At 36.5% G+C, this 13,601-nt stretch overlaps 1 protein-coding gene and 1 long non-coding RNA gene across 2 annotated transcripts; both read right to left on the bottom strand.

Moving 5' to 3' along the window:
- Window positions 1–3,364: 3,364 nt before the first annotated feature.
- LOC105230799 (lysosomal aspartic protease) lies at window positions 3,365–4,906 on the bottom strand. The gene is made up of 2 exons (XM_011211779.4): window positions 4,757–4,906; window positions 3,365–4,682 (listed from the first exon to the last, which is right to left on the bottom strand). The coding sequence occupies exons 1-2, from the start codon at window positions 4,783–4,785 to the stop codon at window positions 3,524–3,526; spliced, it is 1,188 nt and encodes a 395-aa protein (XP_011210081.2). The 5' UTR covers window positions 4,786–4,906; the 3' UTR covers window positions 3,365–3,523.
- A 3,275-nt stretch (window positions 4,907–8,181) lies between these two features.
- Window positions 8,182–9,044, bottom strand: LOC125775844 (uncharacterized). Its single transcript, XR_007421416.1, has 2 exons — window positions 8,972–9,044; window positions 8,182–8,887 (listed from the first exon to the last, which is right to left on the bottom strand). It is a non-coding gene; the product is annotated as an uncharacterized LOC125775844 (long non-coding RNA).
- Between the last annotated feature and the right edge of the window lie 4,557 nt (window positions 9,045–13,601).

Genomic DNA, 13,601 nt, shown 5'->3' with positions numbered 1-13,601 from the left:
TTTTATAGTATTTTTGGATATTCAATCCACTTATATTATATGCTTGGGGTGCCATAATGAAGTATTGAGTGCGTGACTACTAGGCGATTTTGCGTTAGCTTAAATGCCGATCAACGTTACAATTTTAGATAATACACGTTTTTGTTGTGATTATTTCTTTTTGGAATTAAAAGGCTTCTCGGATGTTTGGGATATTACCTGGAGGGGGGTTAATACCTGTAAAATCCTCACCTTGTCGAATAGCAACCACACATATGTTGGAGAAGCTCGGCCCATCAACCGGCAGGTGTGGAATACTACAGTTATTCATACGAGTATATAACAAGTAAGGCAATACTAAGTTCGATTACAGCCGTATATTGTGTATATTCTCAACTTCTTCTCTTATAAATGAGATCACTAATTTCTCTTACTACACCTAGATATTGTGCTTCTTATCTACATTTTTGATTTAAAGTCACGCAGATGGTCAAAAGTCCTTATATTTTGTGGGCTCTGAGAAGTGTGGGCCGGTTACTAATACCAAACAGCCTTGTGGATAGCAAAGTGTGTTTACTTACTTAGGGAATCCCATTGAGATTGACTTAGAAAGTGACCAGAATCTTCAGTATATAGCGGAGAATGTCATATTCGATATGTGAGAAAGAAAAAGGTGTAATCTATTATGTTCGACCTCTTATAGAAGAAAGTTGCAATTTTTCAGTGGCAACTCTAATAGGTCCAACAGTTGCTGAGATATGAAAAATCAACGAAATGTGGACGGTACCCCAGCTCTATTGCTCTATTTTTGAACTCGTCGTCTGTCTGGGTCATATCATAGCATTTTGAAGGGAGTTTGGCTAGTAAACTTTAGAGGTTTGTGAGATATAAATTAAATGTTTCGGTGACGGAGCAATGTCCACTTTTTAAAGTCAATAAATCAAAATAATTGGATTTTCCAGCGTCGCCTTATATCTGCATCTCATTTACTTCTAGGTGTTCATATAATAACAAAAAAATTCTACTCTGTGCAACATGTTGCGTGTGTATCATACGAAGGTACACTCATATGTGCAATGTCTTATCGGCGACATTGCAATCGATGGATCTTAAGCTGCTAAACACAAACAAATAATAATCAATTATGAGTAATGACTTTGTTTATTTGATTCTTTGGTCAAAAAGCGAGTGTAATTATTGGAAACATTAATGCTAGGAATTTGTTTCGCGTTTTGTTATGGCGTTGCCAAACCTTATATTCTTGAACAAATTCATCACGAACTAGTTTCAGGCTGCCGTGATTCATAAAATAAGCTTCAGTCAGTCCACGCATGAGTAAAGTTTTAGCTCTCTCCTGTCCGATCGTCCGTTCTCACTATATTTGTGCAAGTACTGTAAATGAGAGAGAAGGGGTTCTTAGTCAAAGGTTCTGTTACTCTGTCACACAAATAAGTGTTAATCAAGTTCTTTTTATGGTATACCCTGAACATTTATTAACCTAATATACTGGGTTTTACAAGATATAATATATGAAAATCTCTGAAAGATCTAAAGGCAATGCCAAAAATCAAGTTTAAGAAGTGATTCGACAATTGGAGCAAGCGCAGGCATAAGTATCGACTGGGAACTATTTTGAAGGCAAAAATATTGGCAGTCGAATGAATAATTTTGTTTTTTTTTTCAAAAAACGATAATCCTTATTATTTTTGAACACACTTCGCATATCAGGATGACGGTTTGATCAATTTTGCCGTGCTCATAAATTAATATATACTGTGTGTGCCTGCCATACACGCGAACTAGTCCCCTACTTATAGGGTATTATGGCTTCGGTGCAGGCGGAATTAACTTTTATTGTTTTAGTATGAAATTATCAGCACAAATGTTGTAAGCAATACTTTTTCTTATTTTTTAAGAACGAAAATTTACTTTGTATCGAATATAATTCGCTTTAAGCCCACTGTTTATCATGTGAGTGTATTTGCACCCACGAACTCCAACTTGATAAGATATTCTGGGGTGTAGTACTTATTATCAATACCAGTAGTTATTTGATTGATAATTTATGCTTTAGTGCATCTTTATTTTATTTTAATTTAATTGTTTCCGGACTTGGCGATCATAACACTTTAAACTGAAATTGTAAATTTCTTGCAGCTTGCCGCCTAGACTTCGGTATATGACTCATGAAAAAAAAAAAATAAAACAAGAAAAAACGTTAACTTCGGTTACAACGAAGCTATAATACATATACTTCAGAAAATATTACTTAGAAGAACTTTGATCAGTCAATTTGTGTGGCAAATATATTTTAGTGCCTCCATCTAAGCAGATTCTTAGAGAGAAAAGGAAAGGTGCAAAAATTCAAATCGGTATCTTAAAGCTGAGAGACTAATTCCTATATGTATATATATAACTGAAAGACGTGACAGACATGGCTAAATCGATTTAGTTTGTCACATAGATCATTTATATGTATACATATATACATTGTGACAAAAAAGTAATCGGAAATTTGTATTTATTTATTTATCATGATTTATTTTGTCGCCTTCAAAGTTAGTTTCACCAAATGTAATAAACTGGAACGAAACCAACGATTTTTCCAGACCACGAAACACTTTCCATAAGCACTTTCGGGGATGGATTTTTGCTTCTTCAGCGAATTTCGTTGGACTAAAAACGGGTTCCCCGAAGCGGCAACTTCAGACTAAAACAGACAGAACCAAATCTGGTGAGTACGGTGGTTCCCCGTTGGTATTCATTGCGTTTTTGGACCAAATGAACCGGTTAACGGTACTCTTTTTGAAAAAAAATCAGCATTCATACCAGAAATATTCACCAAAACCATTCGAACAGACTTACGGGAGATGTCGAGCTCTCTTGCCATTTCTCTAATACTTGCCTGACGATTTTCAAGTATCATATCTTTAACTTTTTAATATTTCATTCAACAGTTTCAGGAGATTCATCAATTAAAGAGATCGAAGGCGTCCAGAACGAGGTATATCTACAACGATCTCCGGACCGTGAAGTATGATAATGAAACCTTTCCTTCTACTACAAAAATAATTTGTCAAAGACTGCTTTTAGGCGCTCTATACAAGCTCTATCTTGTATATGTAAAGTACCAATACGAGTATTATATTTACCATTATTGTGTTGGTAGGCAATAAGTTAATTTATTTTCGTTTCGACCAAGGTATGGCAGAACCAGATCGACAGAACTATATTATTAACAATAATAATTAACCTTGCTCCTAAACATATGCAATATGGCTTTGCGCCTATAACTATACTATTTGAACAACTAAAAATGAAATATTGCATACTTTTAGCGCAAAACGAAAAAGTTTCAACCTCATGCTTGCTATATACTTATTCATTTGACTTTTGCTTTTCACAAAAAATATATATTTCACTCAATAAATGCATTCGTATATTTACAGTTGGTTATTTAATCGAAAATATAGCATTCGTATTACGAAGATTTATGGACAACCAATAAAATAATCAGTTTAATACGGAAGTTTATCTAAATAATTTATGCGGCTGTCGCAAACCCCACACGATTGTTGCCCAAATCAAATTCAGTGTAGAAATTGCCGATAAAGGTATCACCCAAAACCCATATATAATCTGCCATGTAGAAGAAGCTCGACAAGCATAAACCATTCGAGTGATGTATATAGGTGCTTGGTGCGAGACTGAAGTTTTTGCCACCAATTCCAATATCAACATTCGGTAACGAGGCTACTGTAGAGCAATTAACATAAAAGTTGTCCGCGTCGAATCGTTTAGCGCCAATTTTCTCATTCAATGCGACGAAAGCTTCGTAATCACCAACAGCGATCAGACTGGTGCCGGTGTCGGCAATTGCTTGAAAGTTTCGCTTCACAGTCGTACCATTAACTGAGATAGAGTCGACTTTGAATTGCCAATAGCCTTGTTGAGTAACCGGCACATATGAAATGTTACCACGGTAGTATTTGGGGTCAGAACCGCCCAATATGAGTTCACCACCTTGTTGCGAACTGCCATTGCGCGCCAAATAGAAGGAGAATATGTCCTTGCTAATCAAATGTTGCGACCACATGTTGTAGAATGGTGGTGCCACGTGATCCGATGCGAATGAGCGATAGGCCATGCCGACTATGCCATCGAAATGTTTATGATTAAATGTATTGCCCGGTTCTTTCGTCGCCTCAACAAAAGTTTGATTTGTAATAATTAAACCACCGATGCGTACGGTATCGGTGGAGAAGTAACCAGACATATCACCACTACCATACAACATGCCAGCTTGTTTGCCATTCGGTATATAAGTGCTCGATTTACTGCTGTTATAACGATGATGATCGTGACACGCATAATCCTTGGTTAGGCAATTACTTGAGGGTATCCAAAAATCCGAAGAACCCGTATCGAAGAGCACCAAAAAATATTGTGGCGGTGTGCCGATGCTAATATTGCCATAATAACCCATATTTTCTGAATTGATGAGTGTTTCTTTGCTGACACTCTGTGTCTGCGTCTGCGTCTTTGTCACATTATATTTACTACGAAGTCCAGCGATTTCGGCGCGTACACTTGCCAACGTTCTGTGACTCTTTTCATGTCTATGTAGCGGTATGCGTACGACGTCAGCGCATTGCACCGCCGAGATGACTGCCATAATTACAAGGTGTTTGAACATTTTGTTACTATTGGCAAAAGAATGAAATTCTAAGTTAAAAGTATTTGAGTAAAATGAAAATGTAAAATTATTATCTCCTACCTTTTGATGGTAAAGGCACGCTGTGCCATAAACAATTGTTTGCTGGTCGAATGTGCGAAAAAGTATTTATACTCGAAACGAGGCCAACCTATGTTTGTGGGCTCTAAAGTGAGTAATTTAGAATGTACATATGTACGATTCTTGGGGCTTAACTTGTCTTTAACATAGTAGTAGGATTTTCCTTGGGCTTGCAATCGCTCCGTTCCATTTACTATACATACATATATCGTATCTCATTGATTAAAAATCAATTAGTATGTTCAACGAACCGATATATATATTTATAGTGTTAGTAAATATTTTTTTTATAAATACACAAGTGCAATTGAAACATTGGTATGCACAACAAGTAAGGAAGAGCTAATTCGGGTATAATCGAACATTTCACTCGCTTGAAATTTGCAGGGTTTAAAGCCGCGGAAGTACCTTCTGGTATACATATAAGCCTTGTTAGTTATATGTGGTCTAGAAGAAGCACCGTTATAAGGAAAATAGGTTAATTTAATTTTATGAAGATAACTCACATATAGGCTGATATTGGTAGTCGCAAACGATTTGCGTATTTTATAATAGATGTCGTTGTAGGCGGGTGCCACTCCTATCGTCCAATTTTGAGTTCGGCTCTTTTAAAACTTCCTTATACCAACTCGTTTCGTCATCCTGATCATTTATATACATATGTATATATAACCCTATATCTATCTCGTTTAGTTTTAATTGATGCATACGAGTACAACCATTAGGTGAACAAAACTGTTATACTCTGTAGCAACATGTTGCTATAGTATACAATTGATATTGACTAAGTTACTAGCATTTGGGCAGAACTCTGAAAAAATACCTTCCAGATGCTTGAACCTAAACCGATTTAAGTAAAAAAGAAAACTTTCTTGGTTGTGATGTCATCATGCGGAAGCAAAGCATTACTGAACCAACTGCGTTCTTTATGTTTTCGTCTGACTACCACTTAACTGGAAACTTATTATTTGCACGCATTTTCTTTATATAGATTACAACAAAGTCGATACATTTGTGAAGCGGTTGGTTGCCGGTGATTTACCCGGTCATTTACGACAACGCAGTCGAGGTCGTATCGGGAGGATTAAGCTATGATTGACGGTCATGGATGTCCTGCTATGTGTTCAATGGGATTGATAGATAATTATGAGCTGCTGAATTCACACCTCGGTTGTTATAAATAAGACCGTCAGGAGGAAACAATCGCCCAGAAGCGATTAGCTTTGGCTAATAATAGAATAATTGTGTTCCATGAGTGCAAAGACAAGCCACAAACATCGATAGCAACTTCCCAGAAACTTCGGACTTAGCACCAACTAATTACTGTCTTTTCCTGTCCATGGCGAATGATTTTTCTGGTACCCCAAGAGTAACTTTTGAAAATCTACTATCTCAGTTGTTTGCCAATAAATATGAGTCTTCTATAAGAGTACTATTGTAAAATTATTTAGTCGATTGTCCAATTTTCTCTTGCGTTTTAACGCTGGACCTATTGACCTCCACTGAGTTTGCAGGTGCAGGTCAACAAGCAGATCCTTCTTATCACTTACATCTTTATTGCTCGGCTTTTATCATACAGAGATTGAAATATCAGGATAGACTCACTTTTGAAGAAAAGTGACTGGGATTGATGTGAACCGCCTTAGTAAGTTTGTCGTCAGCTCAAAATGCTTCGTTGAGTTATGGGATGATGCACATTCCTCGAACACTTTTTGGTAACAGAAAGGACAAATATCTAACCAAGTGACATCCATCGATTTTTGATCCAACTTCCGCCATAACCTTACCTAGGTGTAATTGTAAATGTTCCACAACAAAATTAACCCTCAACATGCCTGACCTTAAGCTTATAAACCTTACCCACTTTTTCAACGTAAGTTTCTGGTGACACCGTTACAGGTTGGCAGGTGGCATTATTGATATGAATTACACTCTTTGCATTGACTGCTGAAAAACCAAAATTTATGATTTTAACCTGTTTAGATATGAAAATGTTTTGAGATAGACGATGAAGACGCGATTGTCAATATTTTTTTGCTGGAACATGTTTTGAACTATCATCGGATACCCCGATTCGCTATTACTTTGTAATGTAAAATACCAAGAGAAGCAGCAACAACTGATAGCATTAGGTCCTTCCAATCATAGGCAACCAGTTTCTGTAGATCTGCACCACCAAAGCTTAGATTTTCGGTGCAAGATGAATTCAAACATGAGCTGAAGCGTATCCACATATCTAGACTGGTTATAGCGAATTTCATTCTCAATGGCTGTGGTGATGTAGCCATGAGAAAATCGAAATAGTATATCGGACTATGAAATGCGGCTATTATGTTTATCATGTCACTCAGTCTTAAGCCGTTCACACCTAGGAAATATTAAAGTAATCCATAGTAGTTAAGCAAAATTGAGTAGCCGTTGAGTAGCCTCATAATTTTCTAACGATTCGGTTAAGTTCTGGCGTGTCATTTGCTAAAATGCGGAGTTCCGGCCAGCGAGGCTTTGTATGTCTCTAATCGTTCACAGAAATCTATGCGATAAAATACTGTAATAAATGTGAGTTAATACCACGAGCATAAAAATTTCACACCACAATCTTATCTAAGACACACAACCAGTAAAATACAGACGTAAATGTTGGCAGTGTGTTATGAACGACATTGAATAAAATTTTCTTAACTAAACACAATATAAATTGATTAACTTTTCATATACATGTGACATCACTACATCATGTGATGAAACAATGATCATATGACATCACTATTATATACAATTTCACATACACCCTGTACCATTGCCTTAGCTTAGACACACAACCAGTAAATACACAAACCAATTAACAATCGACGGCTACACTGACAGCAATAAGTGTATTCACCAACTTGAAGACTTGATAGCTAAAGAAATTACATACACACATGCAGTAGATAGTTTATACCAAATTTGTATATGTTTAGACCTAATTTATAGACCTTACTTATGTACATATGTTTAGAATAAATTTTAATGGATCTTTAATGGGAAAATTGGTATTTCTTTCTAATTTTTTAAATTTAATTGTATTGAATAAACATATATAGTTTTAGCTGACAGGTAACGGTTAAGGAATAAGGTTTATTTATGAAAATATTCGAAAGAAAAAATCTTCCAATTTGAGACTTAGTGTTTTTATTTTAATGAATTATATGAAAATAAATAAAATAGAAAACTAAAATAGTCATTATATTTATTCTATATACCATACAACTATACACATTTGGTCTAGTCGCACTTGTGTATGTGTAAATATTATTATGCGCGCTATATTATATATATACAATGTATATGTAATGAATATAAATTAATATAATTTGTCTCAACTATTTTTTTTTAATGAGCTGCGTTTCGTTTTCTACTTTTTACTAAAAAATACCCCTGCGCAGTAGCGTTGCGCTATACTTTCCTTCAACGCCACCAATACACACACACACTCACATTTTTAGCTTTATTTGTGTAAGTCCAACTATACATTTATGGTATATAACGACTAATACATATGTATGCTTTTATGCACATACACCAATAGCTTTTGCGCGCACTGTAGTATAAAAGGGGTAAAACGCCGACGCAGTCTATACAGGCATACATACTACACAAACACACACACATGTATATACCGAAGCCATTGCACGATTTCCACTCACGTTGAAGTTGCGCTTAGCGGCGCCTTAGCTTTAAATTTGCTCACTCAAAAGTCAAAGTGTGTGTGCAGCTTTCTGTTGAGCGACGGCGAAATGCATGCATGCCAAGCGCTCACCTAAACCAACGCGCTTTCGTACATATGAGTATGTGTGCGCATTGGTGAGCACGTTTTGCTTGTGTGCGCTTGCAAATCCACCAATGATCCGCGTTGCAGTTCATTGCGCCGTCGTTGAACGTCGCGTCACTGTCGCAGCAGCGCGTCAGCGTTGTTGTCACTGCTGCCATTGCCATATTGCCACTGTTCTTTGACTTTGTTGCGTGCGGCGGCACGACATTCAAATCCAACCAAAGCGAGCGCAATGCGCCAACCAAACGCGTCTGATGCAAGCGCATGTTTAGTTGTTCGGTTTGTACGGCGGCGCGTTCATGCTATTTAGTTAATTGAAAACAAAAAATATGAGCGATAAATAAAATAATAATAATAATTTAAATATTTGCAAAAATAAATGTTACCGTGCAATTAGTTTTGTGTATTTTGTTAGAGCACTATGCGTCGCTTATTCCGTTGAACAGGTTCTACAAATAACACTACCGAAAACAAATCTACAACGAAAGAGTGCCAATTTAGTGTTGCAAAATTTTGTACGCTCAGCCAACGCGCGCTCACTACAAATTGCAGAGCGCTCTGCCGCAACGCCAGCGCTTCGCTTTACATGTAGTATGTCATGTGAGTGAGTTCGTATGGCGCTTGCATTCGAGCGCTTTTCACATTGCGAACAAAGACAATCGGCAGCGCTGCACTTTTTTCTACGCGTTGCGCCTGCACTGTGTATGCTTGTCTTGGAGAATTTCTTTTTGTTCCTGCTATATAGCAGTCGCTCAGCGCACACATTTTTGCACTCGCATACGCGGGAGCGCTCCTGAGCAACGCCAGCTTCAGCGCGCACCGTCGTAGGTGCCGCACACCCCACAACCCAAGCGATAGGCCTTTGCACATATACATATTGGTGCAACCACTACACCTACAGTGGCGCGCTCAGCTGCCGCTCGCTATACTTTTGCTGGCGAATTTGAAGTTCTTGGCCGTCTTGTCGTCCGGTAGCAATGCACTCGACGCGGCGCTTTTCACCGACCTCGCTGACTGCATAAATGAAGAGAGCAAAAATTAAAAAAAATAATAAAATTAAAAAAAAATAATAAAACTTAAAAAAAAAAATAAATAAATAACTGTTTCGAGCAAAATGTGCACAAAAAAATTAATTAAATTTCGAAAAACCAAAACACGTAAAATCTTATAGCACGAAATACTGCCGACGTAAACATTACCGTAATGAAGTGCGTAGAGCGTATAAACGCCGCTGGCTGCCAGCATTGCGTGTGATAACAAAAACATATGTATATAGTATAGAGTATATAAAAGTTCATCGAAAATTACAATCAATTATGAAATGAAAATTCTCGCATAAATAAACCAATTTTCGTTTACGAAAAGCTGAAAGCAAAGTGTAATAAGAAATAAGAAAAGTGCAAAAGTGCAAGCTCAGATATTCTCATATACCGAATATACATACATATATAGTATACTATATACGTGAAAATATATTACTCAGGTTCGCCGATCGATGCTTCGACGCTTCGACGCTTTTGGACCCTACCTCAATGCAACTCGTTACTTACAAATAATGTGTATACCGACTGTACGCAAGTGAATTTCTATACTATACGCGTGTATTTACGGACTAAGTTCTATGTAGTGGCTCATAGCAGAATCTATATGTTTGAGAATATGTACACCTACAACAGGAAGTACATTTTTAATTTTGAAATGCAATTTACATTAATTTAAAATATATTACAGCCGTACTTAGTACGCGCTTTTGTGCAATTTAGTTAATTGAATTTTTCGCTTGCAAGAAATGGCGACGGCATTCGGTAATGATTAGCACGAGCATTCGCTTACGAAAGCTTACTATACAACAAAATTGTCAACGCCGACGGCATAAACAAATGACGAAAGAGCAAGGGTGCTAATAAAATCAGGTATTTATATGAAATACAGTTTTTTCTCTGTGTTAGTCCAAACTAGAGCTTCCATAAAGTGCCAATTTTGATACATAAAAAAGAATCGGTTTCTTTTTTCCAAGATTTTTTTATATATACATTTGTGTTTTTATATTGAAAATGCGTTAAAAAATGCGCCAAACTTCAGAATCGGTTTGAAAAATGCTGAACCGATCCTTCGGCTCTAAAGCGGATGTGATTGGAACAAATTTAATTCACTATTCTGCCAATTCTCTAATAATTTGAATGCCCTCCAGTGTACTTAAAGCCAAAAAACTATATTTTCTGAAATTTCTTGGCTGATTTGGTACATTTTGCTTAGAAGAATAAATAAGTCGAATAGAAGAAAGAAATGTTGCTTTCGGTATTTGGCATCAAGACGAACGCAGTTCTCATCGTTTTGACGTATCTTAAAACTAGAAAACCAAGTGCGATGTCTTCCAAAGAAAGATCACAGCAATTAAATAAAGACTTCTTGTTCTGCTCACAACAAGCACTATATTCATATATAGGGTTTCATCTTCTTTAGTGAAAGAATACATTGATCTCTTAGTGGAGCTAACATGCTATTTCACGATAAACTCGCAGTGGATGCCAGAACATAGCGATATCCCAGGAAGTTGTGAAACAGATGAACTAACATGATCAGAAATCACCCTACAGTTTATATGTCTCTGGCTACTTACTGATATCTAATCGACAAATATGTTATAAACATAGTTTAGCCTCGGTGGCATGAATGGAATACGACTATTAAAATTTAAAAAATAATGATATAAAAACTCTAGGAGTACTAAGCGGTCAATGTCTTATAAGCATACATGACAGTAGACTAGGAACACCTCATAAGTACTATTGTAGAAGTTGTCAGGAGGTAGGAGATAGAAGGAGGAGACTATCAAACATCTTCTATGCGATGAACCAAGTTGTTCAATAAGTTTTGTCGTTTGATAAGAAAAGCAAAAGTTTATGATTCAAAATACATTTATTATTCAGTATACTCTCCCTGTACATTAATACACTTGCTACAATGATCCTCCAATCTGTGGATCCCATCCCTGAAGTGAGAATCCGGAAGGTCTGCAAAATAAGCTACAACAGCCGTTATGACCTCTTCATTTAATGAAAAAAGCTTGCACCCATAAATTTTTTGAGTTCTGGAAACACTTGGAAGGCGCTAGGAGGGTGGATGCTCCTACAATTCAAACATTAATTCATGGATTTTAGCCATTGTCAAAATGCTCTTGTGACACGGTGCAATGTCCGGATGTAAACGGATTTTTTCTTCTGCAAACCGGGTCCTCGAATTTTTTCCTTCGACTGGTCAAAAAGGTTGCAATAATATTCAGAGTTAATTTTTTTACCAGTTTACAAGTAATTCTCAAACAATATTCCTCTCGCATCACCAAAAACTGATGCCATAACCTTCTTGCCCGATTTTCGACACGAACTTGTTTCGAAGCCGAACAACCAGGCTCCCACCACTTTTCATCCTCTTGTTTTGATTCAGGATCATGCTGATAGACCCATGTCTCATCCACAGTGACGAATCGACGCACAAAATCCACTTTATTCTTTCTAAAACTATCCAAATGTTACCGAAGATGTCGCATTCGAATGTGTTTTTATTTCATTGTTAGCGAATGCGGCACCCATTGTGCACCCAGCTTTCTAAAACCGAAAATTTCACTTAAAATATGGCTCACCCTGCCTAATGAAATGTGTAGAGCCTCTACTAAATCTCTCTCAGCCAATCGACGATCTTTCAAAACCGTATCCTACATTTTGGTTATGATTTCTGGTGTTGATGGGTTTTTTGGACGTCCTTCAAGTGGATCGTCTTCAAGGCTTGTATGACCAAGTTTAAATTCAGCAACACGTCTGTACCTATGTTATTGGTGTTTAGCGCCTTGGGGCTACACTTTTAACAATCAAAAATAATTGTTTTGTAAACGGTTTTTTTTTTACCTTTTTTGAACCTCAATAAGAAATTGAAAAAGTGCAACCGCCACGGGACAATATACTGTGGTTACACAGATTCTATTTGTGTATATATGATAATACCTATAAATGAGTTGAGTTGGTCGCAGTCTATTAACTCAGCCAATATTATAAGACCATTTAAATTCAATCTATAAAATACAAATCAGAACTGTAGCTTACCGTGATTACTTCCGCAAAATTTCGTCATATTCGAGGAGATCGTCTGAATGCAGATCACTTCTACTTCTTCGTGGTAAACTCTTGAGTACGAAACAGTGATTATTTAACAATAAAATCACCATTATTACTAGGAAAATATTAGAAAACCTGTCATCAAAGCAAGGCTATATTTTGATGTTTCATTCCTTTATATTCCAGGCCTCAAGCTAAAATTCAATACAAATACAAACACGAGAAATGAAGATTTGAGACATCTCAAATAATAAGTCTGGCTAGTTACATTCAACTTTGATTTGAATTAAGATGGTTTTGTTCGTTAACTCTTGTAGAATCCATATGTTAGATGGGCAAGGATTGCATCGCGACCATGGGCAACGCCTTATAACATGTTGGTCGGACTATACGATTTCTATTATTTCTTCGATAATTGAAGTTTCGTGTGATCAAATTCAACATCAAAATTACCAGAACGGAATTGCCGAAACCCTGATTAGCTGTTAAAGTATCAAAAGCACAAACACTGCTTGCGTTTTTCGCCTTAATCGAAGAAAAGCTGTAAGATATTGTTTGTTTTTTGATTGTTGGACACTCTTTCATTAAACACTTCCTTAAGCAATATTGAGTCATACAATCAAAAAAGTGCCTGAGAAGGTCTTTTAGCTCGAGTTGTAGTTATTCTTAATCTGTATAGCATAATCCAATCCTAAACGACTGTAGGTAAATATTATATTTTGTAAAATATCGAAGTTTTTTGTACTAAACTTCTTACTTTTATGTATTGAGAGAGCTACAAGTAACTATCTAAAGGTTTTTTTCAGGAGAACTTAGATGTTTTTTATGGAAACAAAAATGAAATCGTTCTGAAGTCATTTGTGAACAAAGCCCCCAGACTTTTGAAAGATAATTTCTCAAGAAAATC

The sequence above is a fragment of the Bactrocera dorsalis genome, chromosome 1 (assembly GCF_023373825.1).
Source record: "Bactrocera dorsalis isolate Fly_Bdor chromosome 1, ASM2337382v1, whole genome shotgun sequence".
In the NCBI taxonomy this organism is placed as follows: Eukaryota; Metazoa; Arthropoda; class Insecta; order Diptera; family Tephritidae; genus Bactrocera; species Bactrocera dorsalis.
Note: the sequence above shows the minus strand (reverse complement) of the source record. Positions and strands in the feature narration are given on the sequence as shown.

Bases quoted from the DNA above. Each gene is read 5' to 3' on its own strand.
- LOC105230799 (XM_011211779.4), bottom strand. From the start codon at position 4,785: ATGGCACAGCGTGCCTTTACCATCAAAAG. The intron at 4,683-4,756 runs GTAGGAGATAAT...TTTTGCCAATAG, and splicing joins CGTGCCTTTACCATCAAAAG to TAACAAAATGTTCAAACACC.